We start from the raw sequence: 26,574 nt of genomic DNA, 5'->3' as shown, positions 1-26,574 counted from the left end.
ACCAGATGGCTTTAGGGTGCTAAGTGTAGAGACACTCCTAGGGCTTAATAGCTCGAGTTGGAAAGCTACGAACGTCAACTGGTCATTTTTTTTTTTTTTTTTTTTTTTTTTTTTAAATACATGCCAAAGGTATCCATCTATCAGGTTCATCAAATCAGATTAACTAGGCCAAGGTCAAGGTCAATCAAGTTGCATGCCTCACAGTTAAGTTTCCAATGTGCATCTGTGCATTGTGAAACTTAAGAGTGTAAATCCAGCAAGAATCTAATTGAGGCATTTATACAGACTACATTGTATTTACATGATCATTTCAACTCAAATTTTTCTTTATTTTCAAAATTTTCAATTACTTCTATACACAAGGTATTAAACATATGTTTCATCTCCGACAAGTGTCAAGTTATACTATCATTGCTTAGCAAAAATTATGGAACCAAAAATATGCCAAGAATGCTTGATGCACCCCCAAACTTAAACGACACAGTGTCCTCAATGTGGACATGGATGCAAGTGAGAGACAAAAATGACAACGAGTATAAAAGGAACAACAATACCCAGGGGGAGGGAACGGCATTTTGAGACAAAAACCCCCAAACTTGAACTGGACTGCGCAACCTGGAAAGCAACCGGAAGAACCAAAAGAAACAACCACAAACAGCATTAATAGCACAAGCATAAAGACAGAAAACGAATGTATCGAAAGTTAACAGAACATAAAGAATTTGCATTGCAAAAAGAGTTTACATGATGACAAAAAGAGCTGTACAGGGATCATGTTGACCAGAGCAACTTATACATAGCAAATTCTTACAGTGTAAAAGGAAAACAAAATATACAAGAGAAATAGTTACAGAGGAAACAAAAGAGAAGGTCCACACGCGCAACAAGCTACTGGCCAGAAGGTAAACGGGCGAGGATGGAATGGAGGAGAGATTGAGTCTTACGCCGTTCAGCGGAAGCCAAACGACGGTCCTCAGCAGCAACACGGCGATCTTCAGCAGCAAGACGACGATCTTCTTCAGCACGTGAAGAAGACTCACACAGAGCCTGAGTGCACGCGGACAAAGAATGCTCAAAACGATCTAGTCGCGCATGAATACCGGCAATGGAAGCCCGGATGAAAGCCTGGTCCTGGTGAGAGTCGACCGAAGGCTCTACCCTTGCAGTGGCTGCGGCGGTGGAAACTGCCTCAGAAGGAGGAGGAGGTGGAGCGTGGATGAACAGGGGGGCAGGAGGCGGAGGGGTACTAGAATGGCTCAGAACATTGATCCACCGGCGCTGGGTAAAAATTTTAATTTTGTCGCTTTTTGGTTCGTGGGGAGGAACAACGAAACCCTTGTGCTGAAGGAGTCGAGTGATGAAAAACGGCAAAGGCAATTTTCGATTTTCAACTCGCGGAGCCCGTGCATTATGAGCATCATGCCAAAACTTCATAAAGGTGGACCAAATGAGCTCTGGGATGGAGAACCGTTGGCCTTGGTCTATGGCATATAAGGCTTGCAGAAAGAGGCCCCGACGCTCGGTGCTGTGCACCAAAGGGCAAACATTGTGCTTGAAGACAGTGTCAATGAACCATAGGCGTTCCGGAAGATTGGTCTTGCGGATAAAAGACCGGGGCCGAGTAGGATCGTCAATAGGGCAAATGGCAGCGGCAATCTGCGCCACAGTTAATGTATCCGGCTCCTCATATAAAGGGAGATTCTCACGATTGACAATGTCATCGGGGCACTCAATGGGGCAACCAGAAACCTGAATGATGTCGGTCATAGTGAAAGCATAGGCGGTGCCATCAATGGATGTAGTGAGAGAAATGGGTGGCTCTTCAGGGCACTGGAGATTCTGGTAGAAGAGGCGCACTACACGGGGGTAGGCAACCCTGGCAAGGGGTGCGCAAATGTGTTGCAGACGCCGGTTAGTCAATTCGGCTACAGCCCACGAAGTTGTGGGTAGAATGTCAAAGGCATCCGTGAGCGGAAATGAGAGTTCGTAGTTGAGTTGTTTGCGATCCCAAGGATCACGTGGTCGCTCACGAGTGACAGCACGGGCACCTGAAGAGGGTCGAGAAGGGCGAGAAGGACCGGCACGAGACATTTAGAGAGGTGGACTTGGTTGAGGAATTTCAGCGAACACCTGGCGTGCACCACAAAAAGGAGAAGATGGAAGTGAGTGGGATGGAGGAGCAAACCCAAAAAAATTTGGCAAGATAACAAGCTCTAGCATAGAGCAACATCAACAACAAGCAACCCAAGCATCAACAAAATCACCGACATGCAATCCCATCCTCCTTATGATGAAATAAAGACAAGGAAAGGAGAAAAATAGGAAGCTCACATACCTTAGGACAGAATAGGAAATGGGAACTGCAGAGATGTAGGGGTGGTGGCAATGTGGGTGGGCTGGTGGTGGATGAAAGATGGATTGGGTGGTTTGGGTAGAGAGAGGAAGTGGTTGCATGCATTTGGTGCATGGAGGGGTTGGTGGGTGGGGTGCCGAGAGCTGGGTGGTGTGAGGGGGTGAGGGTGTGGGAGTTTGGTGGGTTGAGAGGGAGATGGAGTGGGGAGGTTGGTTGGTTGGTTTGGGGAAGGGAAGGAGCCGAGAGAGAGAGAGGTGGTTGTGAGGTGGAAGAGGGGTTGGTGGTGGTTTTGTGGGTTGAGAGGGAGGGAGCTGCGAGGGAGAGAAGGGGTTTTAAAAGAGAGAAAAGAGAGCTTGGTTCGAGCACTCGAAGGCCCACTTCGAGTGCTCGAAATGGTGGCAGAGAGTTGGGTTTGGCATAGGGTGTGGGCATGAGGAGTTCGAGCACTCGAAGCTTGGTCTTCGAGTGCTCGAAATGTGAGCAGTGGGTTGCAGGGAAGGGTGAGGGGTGCCGAGAGCTGGGTGGTGCGAGGGGGTTAAGGTGGAGGGGTGGTGAGGGTGTTGCATGGAAGGTGGTTATGGTTGGTGTATGTAAGAGAGAGGAACCGAGAAGTGGGGTTGCATGGTTTGGGTTGGGTGGTTTGTTGTTGAGGTTGCCGAGAGATAGGAAAGTTGGATGGAGAGGGTTGGTGGGTGGGTGGTGAGCTGGGTGGTGAGGGTGTGAGGGGTGGCATGCATGCATGGGCGTGCATGCATGCATGGCCGAGAGGGTGGATGGGTGGCTTGAGAGGGTTGGTAGGAGGGTGGTGAGCTGGGTGGTGAGGGTGTGAGGTTCTGCATGCATGCATGGGCGTGCATGCATGTGGATGCAGGAAGGTTGATGGTGTTGGAGGGGTGGCATGCATGCATAGGCGTGCATGCATGCATGCAGGGTGGTGATGTGTTGAATGGCCGAGAGGGTGGATGTTGGAGCATTCGAAATGGCCTTCTCGAGGGCTCGACATTGTGGCAGAGAGTGAGGGTTGGATGGTGCATGGAATTCGAGCACTCATTCTTAGAATTGAGAGTGCTCGAAATGAGAGCAGCAGGGTCGGCAGTATGGGTTGAAGAATTTGGAGCACTCAAATTGGAAGTTAGAGTGCTCTAACTGAAGGCAGGAGGCACATGGAAGCTTGGTGAAAGCCTTGGAACATTATGCTTCATTCTTATGCATTGTGAATGTGAATATGATCAACTGAGAGCTGAAGAATTGATACAACTTTGAAATATGCTTCCAAATCAATGCATGGATAGAATAGCTGCACCTTGCATGCATGGATAGAAAGGGAAACTTGGCATGGAAAATTATGAAACTTGGCACACTATTTTATTTTTTTTTTTTATTTTTTATTTTTTTTTATTTATTTTTTTTTTTTTTCAATGAGTGTATGGATGATTGCAAGAAGAGTTCCCAACTTTTGCAACCTCACATAATGTATGGATGATTTTGAGAAAATTTTCAAGCTTTGGAACATCTCGTCAATGCATGGATGAGATTAAGAACATTTAAGAAATGCATTAAAAATGAGAGATTGCACATGAGTTGCATGCCAAAGATCCTATGCAATTGCTCGAAAGCGATGGAAATTTCCGGGAATGAAAATTAGAGCTGAGAAGGTCTAAGAGGCCAGTCTAAAATTGCGAAACACAACTGAAGACCATTTCAGAAAAAATCAAATTTTTGGCTTATCTAAACCGTTTCCCAGAAAAAAAAATTTTGTAAGGCACGAGCAATTTCAAAGAGAAGGAAGCTTGGAACATCGAAAGAATTTATTCCCTTGCTTTGCTAAATTTAATGTCGATAGCTAGACCAAGCTAGAGCAGGCACTATTCCTCATAAATGGGATCCGTCAAGGGGACTTCCTCAACTTTTCGGGTTAGAATTGTGCTGTCAATGCAAGGCTTAAGCCTTTGGCCATTTACCTTGAAGAGTGATCCACTTGCAGGATCATGAAGTTCGATTGCTCCATGAGGAAAGACGGTAGTGACAATGTATGGACCATCCCATCTTGACCGGAGTTTACCGGGAAAGAGCTTCAAGCGGGAATTGAAAAGCCAGACCTTTTGTCCCGGGGCAAAAGACTTTTTGACGATGTGTTTGTCATGAAAAGCTTTAGTCTTTGCCTTGTAAATTTTTGCATTTTCATACGCGTCATTACGCAATTCCTCAAGTTCATTTAATTGCAACGCACGATTAGAGCCGGCTTGTTTGAGATCAAAATTGAACCTTTTTACGGCCCAATAAGCACGGTGCTCTAATTCTACCGGGAGATGACATGCTTTGCCAAAGACAAGTCGATATGGTGACATGCCAATGGGTGTCTTATAAGCTGTCCGGTAAGCCCAAAGTGCATCGTTTAGCCGTAATGACCAATCTTTGCGGTCCGGTCTAACCGTTTTTTCTAAAATGTGCTTAATCTCCCGGTTAGAAATCTCTACTTGACCACTCGTTTGAGGGTGGTAAGGTGTAGCAACCTTATGAATGACTGAATACTTAGCAAGGACGGATTTGAGATAACGATTTCGGAAATGAGATCCGCCATCACTAATGATTGCTCGGGGTGTACCAAAACGACTAAAGATGTGAGATTGAATGAAATGGATCACGACTTTATGATCATCGGTTTTGGTAGCCGCGGCTTCAACCCATTTAGACACATAATCCACCGCTACAAGGATGTACTCATAGCCATAAGAAGATGGAAATGGTCCCATGAAGTCAATCCCCCACACATCAAAAATTTCAACAATTAAAATGTTGGTGAGGGGCATCATGTCTCTTCGGGACATGGATCCAAGTTTTTGAGATCGTTCACACGATTTGCAAAAATTGTATGCATCCCGGAACAAGGTAGGCCAAAAGAATCCGCTTTGAAGGATTTTGTTAGCGGTCTTTTTGGCACTGAAATGGCCTCCACAAGCAAGAGTATGGCAAAAATTTAAAATGCTTGTGGCCTCGGTTTCAGGAATACATCGCCGGATGATTTGGTCCGGGCAATACTTGAATAATTCCGGATCTTCCCAAAAGAAATGCTTGACTTGGGAGAAAAACCGGTCCCTCTCTTGTTTGGACCAATGAGCTGGAATTTTGCCAACCGCAAGATAATTGACAATATCCGCAAACCACGGAAGAGTAGAATGTGAAACTTGAAGAAGTTGCTCATCCGGAAAAGAATCACGGATGGCTGCAAGTTCTGAAGATTTCTCAATAAGTAAGCGAGAGAGATGATCGGCGACAACATTGTCGGTCCCTTTTTTGTCCCGGATGTCAATGTCAAACTCTTGAAGTAAGAGGATCCATCGAATTAAGCGGGGTTTTGTCTCTTTTTTCGCTAACAAATGCCTAAGAGCGGCATGATCTGAAAAGACGATGACCTTGGAGCCAAGAAGATAGGAGCGAAATTTATCCAAGGCGTACACCACAGCTAGTAATTCTTTTTCAGTGGTGGTGTAGTTCAATTGGGCATCGCAGAGAGTTTTGCTAGCATAATAAATGACATGCGGAAGTTTATCCACACGTTGGCCCAAAACCGCCCCTAATGCATAATCGGATGCATCACACATGATCTCAAAGGGAAGAGACCAATTAGGGGGTTTCATGATCGGGGCAGAGGAGAGGAGAATGCGAAGTTTGATGAAAGCTTCCATGCAAGCGTCATCAAAATTGAACGAAACATCCTTGGCTAAGAGATTACACAAAGGCCGTGAGATTTTGCTAAAATCTTTGATGAAGCGACGATAGAATCCGGCATGGCCAAGAAAAGAACGGATTTGACGGACGGAATTCGGAGGAGGAAGATTAGAGATTAACTCAACTTTTGCCTTGTCTACCTCGATTCCCCGCTTAGAAATGACATGTCCTAAAACAATGCCTTCTTGGACCATAAAGTGGCTTTTCTCCCAACTTAGAATGAGATTCGTCTCTTTGCATCTTTGGAGCACAAGAGATAAATTTTTGAGACATGAGTCAAAGGAGGAGCCAAATACGGAAAAGTCATCCATGAAAACTTCCAAGAACCTTTCAACCATATCGGAGAATATGGACATCATGCACCTTTGGAACGTTGCCGGTGCATTGCATAGACCAAAAGGCATGCGTCGATAGGCAAAAGTACCAAAGGGACATGTGAATGTTGTTTTCTCTTGATCTTGGGGGGCGATGGCCACTTGGTTATAGCCGGAATAACCATCAAGAAAACAATAGAAGCTTTGGCCGGCTAACCTTTCTAGGATTTGATCAATAAATGGGAGTGGGAAATGATCCTTCCTAGTTGATGAGTTGAGTTTACGATAGTCAATGCACACACGCCACCCGGTGGTGGTTCGTTGTGGCACGAGCTCGCCCGCTGAATTTTCAACAACGGTGAGCCCGGATTTCTTGGGGACAACTTGTGTGGGGCTCACCCACCTGCTATCAGAGATAGGATAGATGATTCCCGCATCTAGCAATTTGATCACCTCTTTCATGACCACTTCCTTCATGTTTGGATTTAACCGGCGCTGGACCTCTCTAGTAGGCTTTGCGTCATCCTCCATATGAATGCGGTGCATACAAATGGAGGGGTCAATTCCTTTCAAATCTGCCACTGTCCAACCAATAGCTTCTTTATGCTCTTGGAGCACCGCTAAAAGGTTGGTCTCTTGGTCTTTTTGAAGGTCCGAGGCAATAATGACCGGAAGGGTTTGCTTTGGACCAAGGAACACATACTTGAGATGGGCCGGGAGCGGCTTAAGCTCAAGTTGTGGCGGAGATAACAATGATGGGACCGGAGGAGTGGTGGAAAGTTGGGGAAGTGGTTCTTTTGGAATTTTCCAAGGAGGTACATCCATGATAGCATTAATATCAAGCAAGGAATTGACTTCTTGAATGGCTTGATCAACATCAAAGTTTGAGAAGTCAAAATGAGACATGCAAGTTTCAAGGGGATCTTTGCTTAGGATGAAGGGGAGAGATTCTTCGACCACTTCATCAATGACATCCACAAGAAAACAATCATCCTCATTGGAGGGATGTTGAGTTGCATGAAAGATGTGGAGTTTGACTTGCATGTTTCCAAAAGCAATGTCCATCACCCCGGTTCGGCAATTAATCGATGCATTAGCCGTAGCTAAAAATGGTCTACCAAGGATCACGGGAATGTGCTTTTTTGGGTCATGGACTGGTTCCGTATCAAGAACCACAAAATCTACCGGGAAGTAGAATTTGTCCACCTTGATGATGACGTCCTCAAGAATACCTCGTGGATGCTTGACCGATCTATCGGCAAGTTGCAAAACCACGGAAGTCGGCTTAAGATCGCCCAAACCAAGTTGTAGGTAGACCGAGTATGGAATTAAATTCACACTAGCTCCTAAGTCAAGGAGGGCCCTCTCGATTTTGCTGTTACCAATGACGCACGAGATTGTGGGGGCACCCGGATCCTTATACTTCGGGGGAGTGCTGTGCTGAATAATAGCACTAACATTTTCAGTCAACCTCACTTTTTTTGGCAAATGATTTTTAGAAGTGCGCTTTTGAGTGCACAAATCTTTGAGAAATTTTGCATAGGGGGGGATTTGCTTGATAGCATCCAACAGGGGCAAGTTAATCTTCACTTGCTTGAAGATTTCCCACATGTCTTGAATTTTACAATTCTTGTTCCCAAAGTGTGTCGACTCTTGAAGACGTTGAGGAAACGGAGCTTTTGGCTCATAAGTAGTTTCCACATTTGGGGAGACATGTGTGGGATATCCGTGAATGGTATTGGGACAAGAATTTGGATTAGAAGAGCTTGAATTTGGATTTTTCAACGGCGAAACTTCTTCACTTTTGTCTCCATCGACCTTGTTGTCCACCACTCTACCACTCCGAAGGGTGGTGATAGCTTGAACTTGTTCATGAGTCGGCCCACTCGGAGGAGGGGTTTCGTCAATCACATGCATTCCTCTAGGATTTTCAAAAGGTTGAGAGGGAAGCTTGCCCTTGTCCTTTTGAAGCAATTGATTCACCGAGTTAGCTATTTGGCCCACTTGATTTTCGAGATTAGCTATGGATTGAGTATGAGAGTGAACCATTTGGAGAGTAGGCTGCAAGGATGTCAAGAATTGCTTGTTGGCATCCATTATTTGCTTATTTAATGATTCCATCATTTGCTTGTTTGCAGCTACTATCTCGTCAGTTGGACACACAGGAGGTTGATTGGAGACATTTGGATTGTAAGGAGGACGGTAGCTTGAAGAGGCTTGGAAAGGTCTACCTTGATATTGAGAAGAGGGCTGATTTTGCCGCCCTTGGTTTTGGAATTGGGAATTCTGTGGGGCTTGTTGCCGCCATGAGAAATTCGGATGATCACGCCAACCCGGATTGTAGGTGTTGGAATATGGATTGTTCCCGGGCCGCGAGAACATGGCATTAGCTTGCTCTTGGTTGGGACTAGGAAATTGCTCCGATGTGGGGCAATCTTCTGAGAGATGGAATGGACTAGTACATGAAGCACAAACTGAACTTGCCGAATTTTGAGACAATGAAGGAGGAAGATGTGGTGTCATCAATTGATAGAATTTATGAGCGATGGCATCCACTTGAGATGATTCCTCCCTTATTGACTTTGGTTGACAAGGGTTGGTGTTGTTTGGAGTGGTTGCGGTCGGAGCCCTACGAGAATTGTGTTGAAGTGAATTTTCACTCAAATTCTCAAGTAAGGTCCAAGCCTCATCCGCATTCTTGGACATGAACATCCCACCACAAGAAGAATCAACCATGAATCTATGGGTTTCGGTCAAGCCGGCATAGAAAGCTTGCACTAATTGCCATTTTGGGATCAAATGATGAGGACACTTCCGAAGAAGATCTTGTAACCTTTCCCAAGTCTCGTGGAGTTGTTCTCCATCAACTTGAGAAAAGCTTAGAATGGAACGCCTCATTTGGTTGGTTTTACTCACCGGATAATATTTCTTAAGAAATTCTTGTTGCAATTGAGCCCAAGAAGTAATAGAGTTAGGAGCGAGGGAGTTCAACCAATATTTTGCCCTATCCTTTAGGGAGAATGGGAAGAGATGGAGATGGAGTGCATTGTCCGGAAAACCTCTCAACCGGATGGTTGAACAGATTTCAAGGAACTCATCAAGATGCTTGTATGGATCTTCATTATCAAAGCCATGAAATGATGGAAGCATTTGAATGGTACTAGACTTGATCTCATATTGAGCTGCATCGATGTTTGGCATCACTATGCAAGATGGAGAAGCATAGGTGGTAGGGATGAAATGATCTCTAAGAGTCATTGGTTCTACATTAGGAATTTCAGCCCTTTCATTCCCCGGATTTCCTACGTTATCCCCCATTATATTGAATTCAGTTTCAAGGTCCCTTGTAAGAGTGGGTTCCCTAAGGTTCCGTCTAAGAGTTCTTTCAAGAGAGTTAATATCAATGGGAGAATCGATTGTGGGTAAGGAAAGTGACCTACGACCGAACATCAACAACAAAGCATATACTCAACAAAGCAATTCATTAACCACAACTCCACATACGATGTTCCCTTTCTCCTCAATTATCAAGACAGAAAATGTAAATGGCCACGACAAGGACCGATGCTTGAACACAAAATATAAACAAGATAAGAGCCTCGACAAGGGCTTCACAACTAAATTAAACACATACACAATATTCACAATGCGAAACTAGAAGTCAAGAGACTTACCTGGGGTCCTCTAGACTTACAATTTGCTAGCAATCCCACGGCGAGCTCCGAGTCCCTAGAATCTTACAACACGAAGATGATCAAAACACACAAGGAATATTCACAAGACACAATATTCACAATCAAACTAAAATTAACCCTAAACTTTGGTTGCTAAACCGTTTGCAGTCCCCGGCAACGGCGCCAAAAATTGATCGGTTGGTCAATTAACATCAACCTTCGCAATAGCACGAATCATTGTAAAATAGGGCTATTGGTCGGGTAAGTCGAACCACAGGGACTACGCTAGTCTAATACAACCTAAATGTCTAGAATCATTCTTAGAATGATGAAGGGTGTATAGAGGTTTTGTTGGATGTCACTTAAGCTAGGAAATTAAAAGTGCATAAAACAATAAATTGCAAGAATTCAAGGGAGTGAAGTACAAGTAAAGAAGGCTAGGGAAATGAATCCACCTCCATCCCTATACACATGCTAGGTTAAGATTAATTTAAGGGGAAAAACAACATATATGATAGTCATGATACATAACAATACTAGGTTGCTATAATATCCTTAAGAAGTTCATTTAATTAGAAAGGCAAGAATAAACCATCAAAGGTTCACATGATCAACTACCTAACTAAAATGTAGCTTAGAACATGCTTACTAAGCCAAGGATTATCAAGCCCTAATTTAAATGGTGAATGCACATAAAGCTAAGAATCAAGTATAGCCCATCAAAGGGAAACCCTAAGCCATGAACTATCTAGGTTCTCCAACTCCATGCCATTAAAACCATTCCATGATCTAACTTCCATTGTCACCATGGAAGTGCAAGCAATATGATTAAGAAAAGCAACCATCCAAGACAAGATGAATAACTCACAATAATCATTTAAAACATTCAACATTCATTACAACAAAAATGAGGCTCTTGACCATGGAAAGACTATCAAAAATACAATGTAATCCCCAAAAATAAACTATACTAACACATGCTTACAAGGGAGGGGTTTCATCACCTCCCTAGATGAGGTTTAGTTACCCATTGGTGAGCTAGAAGAAGGAAGAAGCATCATCCTCATCTCCATTTTCAAGCTCCTACTGTAGCACTCAAGAACACCCTTCTCCTTGCTCTCTTCTCTCTCCTTTCTCTTGCTCAAGATAAAGCTTGCTCCTATATGTGGCCTTTGGGTAGCCTTTTATGCTCCAACAATACCCTCTCTCCTCCAAGGAACACCTCCAACCACTTCATAAAGAAGGAAGATGGCATTGAGGAAACCAATGTGCAAGTGGGCTGAAATGAGCCATTTCCGAAGGGCATTCTGCCTGATTTTCGAGCACACGCTTGGTGACTTCGAGCACTCTAACTTAGTGCAATGTGCAACATGCTCCTCTTGCTCAGTGCTGACCTATTTTGGGAAAACTGCTATAACTTTGTGCCCCGAACTCCGAATGACGATCTGTTTGAAGCTTTGGAGAGCTGATTCAGTGCTTTAAAAACTTCATGTTTTGATGAAGACCCAATTCTCAAGTCTGGTTGGTCGAAAATGGGGAGAAAGGCAGTACATCAGTGCTGCTAGGCAGTTCTGCGCACCTCTGTTGTGAAGATCATAACTCTCTGCTCCAAACTCCGAATGATGAACCACTTGAAGATTTGGAAAGCTGATTCAGAGCTCTAAATCTTTCATGTTATGAGGGAAGTCCAGTTCTCGAGTTTGGAAGGTCAAAATGGCAAGCAAAGTCCAGGCTCTACTGCTGCCAGAATTCAGCATTGGCACCTTTTGTTGCTCAAGATTCCACAAGGCCTTATTCTTGTTCCATTTTGGCCAATGAACCTGAAAATGCATAAAAACATAGAATTGGAGTTAATCTACATAAAATAATTAATAACTGGACTTTGTTAATGTAATTTAGGGCGCTTGAATATACATTATTCGGCGCTTATCAGCTGTTAACATAGAAAGACAGACATCAGTACGAGTTTAAACGAACCGTAAAAGAATTCAACGAATCCTAAACATGAGCTCTATATAAAAAAACGGTACGCAGAAATCTTAATACGAAACGTCCTAAAGACACTTGAACCCAGAGTGCTCTGATACCAATTGTGAAACCCCTCGGATCCGAGACACGGGTTGATCAGGCCCAGGCCCAAACCCGAGGGAATATCAAACAATTAAAGTATTTTAAAATAAACATAGATGACAAAAAGAACAATAAAGTTAGAATAAAGCTGAAAGAAATAATAATAATCAAATCCTCCATGTGTAACTGAAAATTGAAACTCCAATCCTCCAAAACTTCAAGGTTACAACTTGGGAATCCACTGACGGACCCCTAACTAAAAGTTCAACTGAAACTGAAAACTGAAAATAGACAATACTAGAAATATCGAGGGAAGTCCTACGTAATTCGATGAAAGTGAGACTGTCCTCGACAAGCACGATCAAGCTCTAAGGCTGGAACCGTCCTGTACCTAAAAAGAATAATAAAGGAGTGGGTCAGACCCATGAGCAAGTTCTAATCTAATTGCAATCCATACAGTGACCCGATACGCAGATACACCGTAGACACCTCACAATATCTATCTAGTCCATACGTATAAATATATCCACACTAGGGGACATTCACTAGTCTATAATAGGGGTCTCAACCTGAATAGAAGGCAACATGCGAATACGCACCCAAAGGTGGGAATGAGTACCTAGACCTAACAGGGTACACCTCAACCTATTATAACCAGCTACGCATCCACCGCATATACGCACCCTAACCAACGAGTCTGAGACTCAAGCTCAACTCGTGGTACCATAAACATATATATAAAGTCCGTCCAAATCCAGGGTATGTAATTCAGCTATTTATTAAACTGACATACAATAAACCAACTAGTTAGTCACTCAACTTATTCGGTTGATATGACTTAACTCCCATCCTTTAATCCAGGAAGTCATCCAACTTGGTTACAGCTGATCTGACTTAGCCACAATTAGGATTCAATATCTTTCAATCCATTCCATTAATCCATTAGGTTAGGTTTATGCGTTTTGAGCTAAACCGTCCCTAGTATGTCACCGTCCCGTACCGGTACATACAATCCTCCATATCCATGTAAATTACAACATATATAACAGTTCAATAATTTACAGACCAAAAACCACCATCCAATAATCGCAGAAGGAATCTTAACAATCTAGCAATTAAAATCCAGTAGTAATCCATGTAATTGCATCAAAGAATGAACTATTCTAACAATTAACATCCAACACATGCATAGTTCAAATTTAATAAAACAATGACCCTATCATGTATTTAAAATTAGTTCTATAATAATATTATAGTCCAATAAATCGTTAAATTAATCTAAGCGATCTAGTTCCTTCCATCCGGTAATAGAGTACTAAGTCATATACTTATATTTTGTTGTATCCTTTAGCACAGAGCCCCCACTATGCCACAAGTCCAATATATTACTTTAAAAGACTTCATCGTGCATCTAAAATAAATTTAAACTCATTTTATAGCACCCTAAACCATCATATTAAAATTAATCAACAAATCTCCTTTCAGCCGTTAACTGTACGCAAAGTTGTCAAATAGCGTATTGTTAATTCCATTAATACCAAGAGGGTATTTGATGTAATTCAAGACCTTAATTACATCATAGATTATTTATTAAAAAGGCCATTAAAATTTTAAAACTGTTCAAGAACCACAAGTGCCCAAACAGTAGCCATAAACACTGTACGCATCAAAAAATGAAAGAGCCTGCTCTAGAAAAATAGAGCAGGCTCTAAATCAGCATAGAGCTGGCTCTACCACCACCTTGGAGCCGGCTATAAACAGGTGGGAGCCGGCTCTTGGTATTCCAGAGCCGGCTCTCTCTCCCCCTGCGAGCTTCCCCTCCGTTTCAGCTTCGTTCTGACCTCTGTTCCAACTTCGGCCAGTTGTAATCTTTCTGTTGGGTTTTAAAACTAATTTAAGAGTCATATTTAAGCCTAATAGCATCCCCAAGATTTTATTACAATAATTTGAAATCAATTACAGCGATTAACCGAAGCCATTAAATTGGTATGCTTGAAGAACAACACTGAAAATTAATTTAAGAAAATTTCAGTTCTCTTCCAAATCCTCTGTTCCCCTTTACCACTGAACCTAAAGATCTTATATCAATCCCAATAACGTCCCCATGGTTCATTTACAGAGATTAAAAGCAATTCCAAAGACTAAAGTTACAACAAAGCAACATGCTCATAGAACAGAAAACTGAAACGAGACATGCATGAACTGTAACAGATTGATTTTTCAACATAACAGATCATTCACATGACATATATTAAATATATATCTTCCAATTATTGATTGGTTAAACCCTAGAGATTATCTAGGTGCACAGAACACGAACCAAAGAGAAGGAGAAAGAGAAGAACTTGCCTTTGAGTTTCAGACTTGAAACTCTAAATTCTTAGCTTCTGTGGTGATATGTTTATGTCCTAAACTGCAAGTCTACTTCCCCAATAACTTGGTTCAACCCAGAGACACCTCCTATCTTCCTCTGTTCTCCCCCTGTACCTCACAATTTCTGTGTCTTTCACATAATGCAATTCACGTCTCCGAGTTAACTGCTATGAATCCAAACCCTAAGCTTACCGCACGTAATATATTTATAAGCTTAACTCTAAACCCTAATCCTTGTAACCTTAAAGCCAGAGCCCATCTCGGCCCATAAACCGACCTAAGATATATACCTACGTCGGCCACCCATGTAAATTGCAACCCTAAATTCACGTAGAGAACAGAAAACTAAATTCCCATAAATTTAAATTTCCATTAAATAAAATTGATTAAACAATTAAATAAACACAATTAAATAAATAAATAAAATTATATAAACAGTTACCAAAAACAGATTAAGTAACATGACTGATTAAACAAATACCATTAAGCAATTAATTAAGTAACATGACTGATTAAACAAATAAATCATAAAACTATTACGCAAATAAGCAAATAAAATGCAAATAAGCCATAAATTAAATTCCAGGAATAGCCTTTTAAAATTAGGGGTATTAGAGAGTGGTAATTCAATTTCTGGCTTTCTGCAATTAGAATGTATCCTTGTGGAAGCACTTTAATATTACTAGAGTTTAGTTTACACAGTTTGAGTCACTTAGATGTTGTTGAAGTTGACAGTCTTCACTTTCAACAGTACCTGCTAAGAACTAATTTTGCTAGCTTATCCCTCTTAAATAAGGACGACGTTGTTGAAGTTAACACCATCTTCACCTTTAAACAGTACCTGTGTGTGTGTGGGGTGTATATTATTAGTGTTTTTATTATTGGAGAGTCATATCCTTTTAAATATTTGTTCTTTGTTTTTTCTTCTACTACAAATTTCTTAGGTGTGCTGTTTTTAAAATAGTATAGTTCTCCTTTGTAGGTTTTTATTTATTTATTATTTAAACTCTCTTTCATGTGAATTTCATGTTATAAATTTGTTGTTTTAGTTTCTATTTAAAGTCGCATTTTATTTTTTTTTGTAAAAAATCCTTTCCAAAGATGCAGATGGCTGGAGTTGATCATATCTGCAATAATTTAAGGGTTGTTGCTGGTTCAAGTAGAAGAAAGATGAAAAGCAGTACCCCACCATTTTTTCCGGAAGAGATCATATTCAACATCCTGCTTTGGTTACCTGCTGAGGTTCTTTACAATGTGAGGTATGTTTGCCGAGAGTGGTATAATGTGATCAATGCCCCTGGTTTCATAAACTCACACCTTCAAAAATTAACTGATGATAGCCTCATAATCCGAAGTTGCAAAAGTGCAAATGCATGGTCTGTGGCGATACACAATTGTAATACTCAGATAAGACGGTTAAGATCTGAGTTTTGTGGCGGGTTTCCTAGGCGCGTGCTTTGTAGTTGTGATGGTTTACTTTTCTTGTGCTGTGATGATCACAAAAACTTCTATGTTGGAAATCCTATTGCGAAGCAACTACTGACCCTCCCCCCAATATCTATTAAGTGTCATTGTTTAAGTTCTCCTCAGTTTACTTATGCTCGCTCTACCGGGAGATACAAAGCACACCTTCATGTCACTGAAAATGTCCAGAGTTATTTTGTTAGCTGTTTAATATTTACTGTGGGGACTGATAGTGCTTGGAGATTGATTGATACTAAACGTATGCCGGATTTTTTTGAGTATGTTAAGTAGTTTTCTACCGGAGGGTATATTTATTATACTAGCCGCGTAGAGCCTCATCTTTTTGCTTTGGACGCTGATGCTGAAATATTTCACCAGTTGATTGTTCCAAATGTCTTCCGCGAGGCAATTAGAGCAAATTTCTTCGAAACTAGATTTAATTATATAGTGTGGAAAAGCAAATTTCTAGCTTTTGTGGCTCATTCTGCTGAATTTGTTTGGGAGCTCTGGGCTTTGACGGAATTGAATACAGGGGAGTGGACCAGGTGTTTTATCATTGACTTGAGTGGTCATATAGGTTTGATCGAGCCGTTATTTGATTACCGGAATGTTATGTCTTAAGAAGGATGAATATTATGAATTACCCCTGGATCTTCGTTTTATTCCTGTTACCTCCGTAAAAAAAGGAGAGTTGGTGATCTTCCGTGGTGTAGAACCATTTCAAAATTACCTTGTTTACAACGTCAAGACAGGAGATGTTTCTTCATTTGTGATAGGTGATTGCTACGGCTCAAGCATCTTCGAACGCCATGTCAACAGCTTGGTTTCATGGAAAGTCTCTTAGTTCCTGTGTTTTTTGATCTCTACATACATCCAAGGGTCCTATTTTGCTCACCAGTGTAGTGCCTCTTGTCAATTTCTTTTTTCCAAATGTGTTTTGAGTACTAGTACTGTCCTAAGGAGTATTCTAACATATAGTCATGACTTTTTTTTTCTTTTTCTGATCACTGAGTTGTTATCTGTCATTAGAAACTATATTTCACTTTTCATAAATTATAGCAAGATTCTGTTTTATAAATTATAATAGAACCATTGGTTTCTGGATTACTTCATCTATTTGTTTTCTGGCGTCAATTCGATGAAGAGGCCTATGGTAAGATAAACAAGTAATGAACAACCTATCACAGAATGAATTAATTAACACTTTAGGCTTAAAACAGCATTAATTCACATGAACAATTAGAAGGAAAATATCTTAAACTGATGAGAAAACAGTTTAATAAAGGAGTTGAAGCGTGCCATAGAACCTCAATCTTATAAATAAGTGCTAAACTTATCTTTAAGGGAGACACCCTTTGTTCCCAAACCGCAACTATCCAGACAACAATCATAAAAAAATATCATAAGCCGCTGCATCCGCTACCGAAGCCAATAGCTGTACATCAAAACTTTGAAATCGATGCTCTTGATGAATTGTTAGGCTAAAATGTATTTGTAAAATAGTACAGCAGGAGGGGGCATTGAAATTTCTTCTCCATCGTCGATCTCAACGACAACACCTCCCTGGTGGACAACACCAACGGCTCTGTCCTCGATCTCAAAACATCAACAGCCGCCGCAACCGCCACAGAGCAAGGCGGCCGTTGATGTGATTGAGATCGACGACCAAGCCATGTTGTCCAGATCCACAATCGCAACGAGAACCGAACCCTTGCGGTCCCGATGGCAGTGGCGATCGCTTGGGTAGTGAATGTAGGAGCTGGTTCGCCCGTTGCGGTACAACCTAATTTTTAGGGTTTCAAATGGAGGAGTATTATACTCGGAGCGAGCTCTGTGAAGCTCTTTTCGTCGAGACAAATGTGCCCCTAATGAAGGGGGCTCGCATGGGTGAAATTTACCTCCAGTCAAATAGTGTGTTATTTACTCTATTTTGAAATGAGTAGTCAAAAAATGGCCACATCATCTATTTTGGAATGTATAATAGGAAAATATTGAGATGCATAGTAAGAAAATGTTGGATGCTCTTTACGAAAATATTGAGATGCACTTTTACTGACAAAAATGAAAGAAATGAATTAATGAAAGAAATGAATTACTGTGCAACTGAAAGTGATCTTGTCGCTCGTGAAATACTGTAAATCAAAACTCGATTAGAGTTTTTTTTAATTATTTTTTTGCCACGATGTTTTTGGTGAAGCGATTTTTTTATTTAAGTATAGGCTGCAATAATAGGAGCAGTGTCTTAAAGTAATGTTTGGTAGCATGGTTTTTTTGAGAAAAAAATTCAAAAATAAAATAAAATAAAATTCATTAAATAAAAAATATATTATTAAGACATTATTTGTAATAAAAACCTTAATTTAAGGATGAAAATACTTATAAATGATAATAAAATATTATTTATAAATGGTGGTGTAATTGCCAAACACAGTTTGTTGAATTGAATTACTTTGTATGTGACATTACTTAGTCTGTATTATGTGCATAACTTATTTTGTATGTGAAGATACTTATAAATGGTGACGAAGAAGGATCCAAATGCTATCTCAATTCCACTCAGACGGTGCCTTAAGAGCTATTAAATAAAGAATGATGTGACAAAATATAGGCCACTTAAAACTCACAACCAGGGACCGCATAGAAAGCTCATCATCTATTGTATTCGGAATAGAACAAAGTTGACACCCTATGTATGGGATTATTTTTAGTTTTATGTCTAAACCAAACCAAACAATCCGTGTGCAGCCCTAGTAGGAACAAGTCCAATTAGTTTTAGTAGAAACATTAATGAAAAAAAACAAAAAAAAAAAAACAACAAATAGATGAAGTAATCCAGAAACCAAGGGCTGTATTATAAAACACAATCTTGCTATAATTTATTAAAATAGAGATATAGTTTCTAATGACAGATAACAACTCAGTGATCAAAAAAAAAAAAAGTCATGACTATATATTAGTTAGCACAGTACTAGTACTCAAACACACATTTGGAAAAAAGAAATTGACAAGAGGCACTTCACTGGTGAGCAAAATAGGACCCTTGGATGTATGTGGAGATCAAAAAACACAGGAACTAAGAGACTTTCCATGAAACCAAGCTGTTGACATGGCGTTCGAAGATGCTTGAGCCGTAGCAATCACCTATCACAAATGAAGAAACTTCTCCTGTCTTGACGTTGTAAACAAGGTAATTTTGAAATGGTTCTACACCACGGAAGATCACCAACTCTCCTTTTTTTAAGGAGGTAACAGGAATAAAACGAAGATCCAGAGGTAATTCATAATATTCATCCTTCTTAAGACATATAACATTCCGGTAATCAAATAACGTCTCGATCAAACCTATATGACCACTCAAGTCAATGATAAAACACCTGGTCCACTCCCCTGTATTCAATTCCGTCAAAGCCCAAAGCTCCCAAACAAATTCAGCAGAATGAGCCACACAAGCTAGAAAGCTTTTCCACACTATATAATTAAATCTAGTTGACAAGTGGAAGAAATTTGTTCTAATTGCCTCATGGAAGACATTTGGAACAGTAAACTGGTGAAATATTTCAGCATCAGCGTCCAAAGCAAAAAGATGAGGCTCTATGCGGCTAGTATAATAAATATACCCTCCAGTAGAAAGCGACTTAACATACTCAAAAAAATCCGGCATATGTTTAGTATCAATCGATCTCCAAGCACTATCAGTACCCACAGTAAATATTAAACAGCTAACAAAATTACTCTGGACATTTTCAGTGACAAGAAGGTGTGCTTTGTATCTCCCGGTAGAGCGAGCATAAGTAAACTGAGGAGAACTTAAACTATGACACATAATAGATATTGGGGGGAGGGTTAGTAGTTGCTTCGTAATAGGATTTCCAACATAGAAGTTTTTGTGATCATCACAGCACAAGAAAAGTAGACCATCACAACTACAAAGCATGCGCCTAGGAAACCCGCCTCCAAACTCAGGTCTTAACTGTCTTATCTGAGTATTACTAGTGTGTATCCCCACAAACCATGAAATTGCACTTTTGCAACTTCGGATTATGAGGCTATCATCAGTTAATTTTTGAAGGTGTGAGTTTATGAAACCAGGGGCATTGATCACATTATACCACCCTCGGCAAACATACCTCATCACGTTGTAAAGAACCTCAGCAGGTAACCAAAGCAGGATGTTGAATATGATCTCTTCCGGAAAAAATGGCGGGGTGCTGCTTTTCATCTTTCTTCTACTTGAACAAGCAACAACCTTTAAATTATTGGAGATATGATCAACTCCAGCCATCTGCATATTTGGAAAGGACTTTTTTTACAAAAAAATAAAATTAAAAAAAATGCAACTTTAAATAGAAACTAAAACAGCAAATTTATAATATGAAATCCACAAGAAACAGACTTTAAATAATAAATAAATAAAAACCTACAAAGTAGAACTATACTATTTTAAAAACAGCACACCTAAGAAATTTGTAGTAGAACTATGCTAGAAGAAAAAACAAAGTACAAATATTTAAAAGGATATGCCTCTCCAATAATAATAACAGTAATAATATACACCACACACAGGTACTGTTTAAAGGTGAAGACAGTGTCAACTTCAACAAGATCATCCTTATTTAAGAGGGATAAGCTAGCAAAATTAGTTCTTAGCAGGTACTGTTTAAAGGTGAAGACTGTCAACTTCAACAACATCTAAGTGACTCAAACTGTGTAAACTAAACTCTAGTAATATTACCAAAGTGCTTCAACAAGGATACATTCTTATTGCAGAAAGCCAGAAAGTGAATTACCACTCCATCATCCAAACAGATATGCTTTTTTACAGAAACTGACAGATTAATCGCATATATCATAAATAGCAAATTGCGCATTTTTAAAAATAATAATAAAAAAATTAGAGCCCTAACGCACCTTGAGAGAAACCTTGAAAAACACAATGAGCAAAGTAAGTACCCAATTTGACATGAGAACTTAATGTATATTTATTCAAGTAGTTTTTCTATTTTACACGATTCTCCTTTCTCACCCCTCTCTATACACGCGTGCAAATGTATATACTTCTCACTTGTTGAGTTAAAAGCATTTCAATTGATACCGTTGCACTTCTCATATTATTTGTTCCACTTTTATTATAATTATTTATTTATTTTTAAGGAAGAGGCGTGGTATACATAGCATTACTATAGGCAGACTACACACTCAAATTTTCACTAATTGTACAGAGAATCCAACTACCTATCACTCGTCTATTTTATGTAGATGATTTGGTCATGGTTACTAAGGCTGATGTGGATTCAGCAAATTGCATAAAAAAAACTCTGGATTAGTTTTATCAGATATCTAGTCTTGCTGTTAACCAAGAAAAAAGCTTTCTGTCTTTTTCCAAGGCAGTTAGGAGTAGTGTTATTAAAGGTGCAAGGTGCTAGAGGTCCTTTGGAGCCTAGACGCAAGGCGAGGCGCGTGCATGAGTGAAGTGAGGCGCACAATTGAAATTTAAAATACCATAAAAACATTCATAACTCATAAGTCATATCTACATTCTAAAAATATCAGATATAAAAAAAGTAAATCCATCAACTAAACAACCATCCAACAACCATTAAACATAGAACAAATTTGTTTTCTTTAAAGGCAAAGCAGAATTTGTTTTTTTTGAATGGCAAAAAAGAGCACAAAAAGAAATAAATATGTTAAGAAAAGGAGAGAAAAAAAAAAAAAAAGAGCTAAAAAAAAAAAAAGATGTTGAGACAGAAGTAGACAAATAGAGAGAAGTAGAAGATAAAAGAGAGAAAGTGTTAAAGAAGTAGAAGAACTGACTTGGCTTGGTCGTTCATTTTTGCAATTAGGGCTGGGTCGTTCATCTCATGGTCTCACTCTTTCTACGTTCGGTTGACACTTTGACTCTTGGGCTTTCTGATTTGTTTATTCTTTTGAACAAAAAAATTTTCTCTCATACGCTTGGGCTTTCTTACTTGTTTACTAAGTTGCCAAAAGTACCATTTTTGGCTTAAGAAATAGAATAATCATAGTTTTAAAAAAAAAAAATCAATGAGGCACGCCTAACAAACAAGATGAGGCGCAATCGAGGCACGCGCATAGTAAACATTAGTGAGCCTGGGATGACAACATGCGCTAGACCTGCAACTCAAGCCTAGGCGCGCCTTAACAACACTAGTTAGGAGGAGGAGAAGCCTTGCTAGAATTCTTAACTACAAAACTGGGCTTAGGGATCACACCTAGGGAAGGCCTCACACCCTCATATCTTGTGAATCGCTCACAAAGAAAATTCAAAGACTTTTTATTCATTCATGGACTCCATAATCAAAGTCACATACTATCTTTTTTATAACAACTTTATGACCCTTAGATTACCCCATAATTGAGGTAATCAATAGTTGACCCTAACATAATAAAAGTAACAAATAACTTGATTGATGCAATTTGATTATAATTGATGCAATTTACCATAACTATGCAATTTAACCATAATTAATGCAATTTGACCCAATCCCCCCAATTATGCAAGACTGCAAGTGGACCCCACTTCACCTAACATCTGCCAAATCAAAGGCTTGAGCTCTAGAATCATATTTCCCAAGCCTTTTATATATTTTAAATGCTGCTTCCACTGTCCTCTACTTGCTGCCACTGTTCTCTGCCAGACTGCCTGCTCATAGTCAGAAACTCGAGATTGTTGATTTCAATCCTCTTCTTGATAAATTTAATGCTAAGATTACAATTTGGAATAACATGACCATATCTCTTGCTGGCAGAAAAGAAATCCGCATAACTGTTCTCTACTCCTTACTATACTATTGATGTTCTGCTACAGTTCTCCCTGCATTGGTAATCCATATTATTGAGAACAAAATGAAATCCTTTTTATGGGGAGAAAAGGATGTCAAAAAGAAGATGCATCTTTTTAAATGATCCTCTGTTTCATCACCTAAGTCTGAATTAAGGTGGTTTTGGCCCAAGGAAAGTTACAGAAATTGGAAAAAACTACTGTGTTTATTGGCATGGTACTACCTACAGGGTAAAGATAGGCTTAGGATTAAATGGTGCAAGCTGAAGTATGCTCTTAATTTCTGCTGCAAGTTACTCTCAATTATGGAAATGGTTAGAAGGTACTATAGAAGATATTTTGTTGTGCTCCTTTAAAATTGGAGATTTTGTTGTGCTCCTAACGTTTCTTCTTTTAACGTGTTCATCAACTGGTGTGTAGAGTTTTTGGATAAGATTTTAGGAGGGAATATATGTTTAGAATGTTAATCACAGCAGCTATTTGGGGTATTTTGAGAGCTATAAACAGCACACTTTCATCAAGATCACATGGCTTATCCAGCTGCTGTTGAAAAAGATGCTACTTGGGAGGTCTTGGACCTGGCAAATACTACTAGTTTCTGAATGGAATGACTTGTAATTTGATGGTTCTATATGCTTTCCTAGCTCTGATTTTCTGTACCTTTTCCGTTTCTTTTTATTGTAAAGAGGGGGTATGCCCCTACCATAACCCCTTCATTGATATATCTTTTTAATACAAAAGCCAATCAAAAAATAAAATAAAAAATCACTAATTGGTAGGGGGGATCACAAGTAGAGTCCACAAAGAATAGAAACTGGAGAGGAAGTTTTTAAAACTAGCTTAGTAACTAAAGTGATTTAGAAGTCAGAACAGTTAAGAGTTTTTCACAAGAAACAATATGTACACTGATTGTAGCCTATCATCCCAAGTTTCTCCCAACATTCACACACTTGGCCTGCACCAGCATGCCCCTGATGGTTTTGGCAAGCAGTCATCCTTATATGAGGTTCCACCCACATTTCACATCAGGTGACAAACTATTTTGACTTTTATGGAAACTCATAGAATTGCAGATTTGAAAAAGTTTGCAAGTAGGTAACTAAAGAATATCAGTGAGGAAACAAAGAAGAATGTTACAATTGACTCCAGATTTAGTGAAAATATAAAGCAAAATCTAAAAGATCTGATTCACAACAGAATTTTAAAATAAAAACTAATATATTAAAGAATAAAAAACTATATAGAAACTTGTTAAGAGGACAGCAAAGAACTTTGCAATGGAAAACATATATATGAAAACAGATGATAAGATCGGATGAATTCAAAAGGAAATACATTTTAAATATTTAAATACCATCACTTATATATATATATATATATATATATATGTATACACACATATATAAAAAAAATAATTAAAAAAAAATTAAAAAAACCAACATGATAACAGTATGCACAAAATCAGATGTGAGGGGTAGATGGTGAAAAAGTGTGAACAAATGCGTTTGTGCACAGCACCACTGCTGATTTTCATACAAAGACACATCATTGTAACAAACAAAGCCTCTTGCTTAAGAACATAATAAACTATCAACAAATATATATAGCATAAAATTTCACTCAATAATGGATTCTATGATAATTATTAGATGCGTCGTCATGTATAAAGAAGAGGGAAAGAAGAAAGTTGCCTCTTTTAGCTTAGGAGGAGGGTTCGCGTGGCCATCAGTAGTAGTAGTTAAGCCAGAGCCATTGCGACTCGTGCCGGCACGCTCAGCAATACGAGCTGATCTTCTCGGTGCAGTTTTCCAATTATCCATTAACGATGACAACGGCATGCTCACAACAACCCTCACCTCTGATGCTAATGTATAGAGGAGTGGAGGTAGACAGGCTAGGGATTTTGTAGAGAGAAAAAGAGGGCGAGGAGTGAGGTAGAGAGGCTTTGCTTCGTTTGGAATCGATTATTTGAGGATTTGAAAAAGGAATCTGCCCCCGCCCCCTTCTTAGTCAATGGGGCAGCAGGTTCGACAGAATTGGAATAGGAATAGGAATAGGAATTGGAATTATAATGAAATTCTATTTATATATTTGAAACAAATTGAATTTAAAATGAGATTTTAAATAAAAATAATATAATACTATTTTTGCTTTTATATAAATAATAAATAAAATATTTATTTTATTGCAAAATATACGCCAAAATTACAACAAGAAAGTGTCAACTTCAACATCTTAGTGACTCACAACCTGTGTAAACTAAACTCCAAGTAATATTACCAAAGTGCTTCCACGAGGATACATTCATATTGCAGAAAGCCAGAAAGTGAATTACCACTCCATCATCCAAACAGATATGCTTTTTTACAGAAACTTGACAGATTAATCACACATATCATAAATAGCAAATTGTGCATTTAAAAAAATAAAAATAAAAATAAATAAATAAATAGAGCCCTAACGCAGCTTGAGAGAAACCTTGAAAATCACAATGAGCAAAGTACCCATTTTGACTTCAAAATCATTGTAGCGGACAAAGCCTCCTGCTTCAGAACATAATAAACAATCAACAAAAATATTCAGCATAAAATTACACTCAATAATCGAATCTATGATAATTATTAGATGAATCATGTATAAGAAGAAGAGGGAAAGAAGAAAGTTGCCTCTTTTAGCTTAGGAGGAGGGTTTGCGTGGCCATCAGTAGTAGTAGTAGTAGTTAAGCCAGAGCCATTGCGACTCGTGCCGGCACGCTCAGCAATTCGAGCTGATCTTCTCGGTGCAGTTTTCCAATTATCCATTAACGACGATGACAAAGGCATGCTCGCAACAACCCTCACCTCTGATGCTACTGAATGTATAGAGGAGGAGTGGAGGTAGAGAAGGTTAGGGATTTTGTAGAGAGAGAAAGAGGGACTATAAATTTGATTATAGGGTTGAAATTCGGAAGAGGGAAAGTAAAAATTTTGAATAATTTTGCGATAAAATTTTAGTAGATCTGAACTTGGGAATTGAGAGGACCAAAATCCTCTGAGTCACCTGTTGTTATGACCGGTTTCACTGTAGCGAAACTATAGCCACAGTAAAAAGTAAAAGGTAAAAATCTGTACTTATGGAAATATAAATTATATACATAATATATATGAATTATACGCATAATACCTGCATATCTCAAAAGCTAATTTGAAAATTTCAAAAACCCGCCCTTTATTGTATCTTATTCACCCAAAGTCCAAAATAGAATTAGATATTTAATACATTTCAAATATTTAAATATATGCACAAAATCAGATGTGAGGGGTAGATGGTGAAAAAGTGTGAACAAATGCTTGCTGATTTTCTCAATGGTCATAAAAATGATAGTCGCCTAGGTAACTAACTACATACACCCAACCCGAGAAATTTTACAAATTATCCATACAAAGACGCACAAACAAAGCCTCTTGCTTAAGAACATAATAAACTATCAACAAATATATACAGCATAAAATTTCACTCAATAATGGATTCTATGATAATTATTAGATGCGTCGCCATGTATAAAGAAGAGGGAAAGAAGAAAGTTGCCTCTTTTAGCTTAGGAGGAGGGTTCGCGTGGCCATCAGTTGTAGTAGTAGTTAAGCCAGAGCCATTGCGACTCGTGCCGGCACACTCAGCAATTCGAACTGATCTTCTCGGTGCAGTTTTCCAATTATCCATTAACGACGATGACAAAGGCATGCTGGAGTGGAGGTAGAGAGGCTTAGGGATTTTGTAGAGAGAGAGAGAGAGAGAGAGGGTGAGGAGTGGATGTAG

At 39.4% G+C, this 26,574-nt stretch overlaps 2 protein-coding genes across 3 annotated transcripts in view; one reads left to right on the top strand and one right to left on the bottom strand.

Annotated features, from left to right (window-relative positions):
* The window catches only part of LOC132266430 (F-box protein CPR1-like), a 50,627-nt gene extending 33,541 nt beyond the window's left edge, over positions 1-17,086 (top strand). Inside the window, exon 2 of the mRNA XM_059767304.1 lies at positions 15,621-17,086. Coding sequence (XP_059623287.1) covers positions 15,621-16,268 — 648 coding nt within the window. The 3' untranslated portion in view covers positions 16,269-17,086. The remainder of the gene's footprint in view (positions 1-15,620) is intronic.
* Positions 17,087-18,824: 1,738 nt separating this feature from the next.
* Positions 18,825-25,335, bottom strand: LOC132266429 (uncharacterized). 2 transcript variants are annotated; one of them, XM_059767301.1, is made up of 2 exons: positions 25,258-25,335; positions 18,825-20,259 (listed from the first exon to the last, which is right to left on the bottom strand). In XM_059767301.1, exons 1-2 carry the CDS (start codon positions 25,285-25,287, stop codon positions 19,051-19,053), a joined length of 1,239 nt encoding a protein of 412 aa, XP_059623284.1. In that variant the 5' UTR covers positions 25,288-25,335; the 3' UTR covers positions 18,825-19,050. The 2 variants fall into 2 exon arrangements, with proteins under 2 accessions (XP_059623284.1, XP_059623286.1); XM_059767303.1 differs by lacking the exon at positions 25,258-25,335 and adding an exon at positions 24,471-24,842.
* Positions 25,336-26,574: the final 1,239 nt, after the last annotated feature.

This window comes from Cornus florida, unplaced genomic scaffold (assembly GCF_030987335.1).
Source record: "Cornus florida cultivar Cherokee Brave unplaced genomic scaffold, ASM3098733v1 CherokeeBrave_3.0.0_Hap2_Chr07, whole genome shotgun sequence".
Taxonomy (NCBI): Eukaryota; Viridiplantae; Streptophyta; class Magnoliopsida; order Cornales; family Cornaceae; genus Cornus; species Cornus florida.
This window is presented reverse-complemented; position numbering and strand designations above follow the sequence as displayed.

What these genes read in the sequence shown, in the direction of transcription:
- LOC132266429 (XM_059767303.1), bottom strand. Translation starts at nt 24,617, where the DNA reads ATGCCGTTGTCATCGTTAATGGATAATTGGAAAACTGCACCGAGAAGA. An exon ending in CTCCTCCTAAGCTAAAAGAG is followed by an intron (nt 20,260 to 24,470) that starts GCAACTTTCTTC and finishes CCAAATATGCAG; the next exon opens with ATGGCTGGAGTTGATCATAT.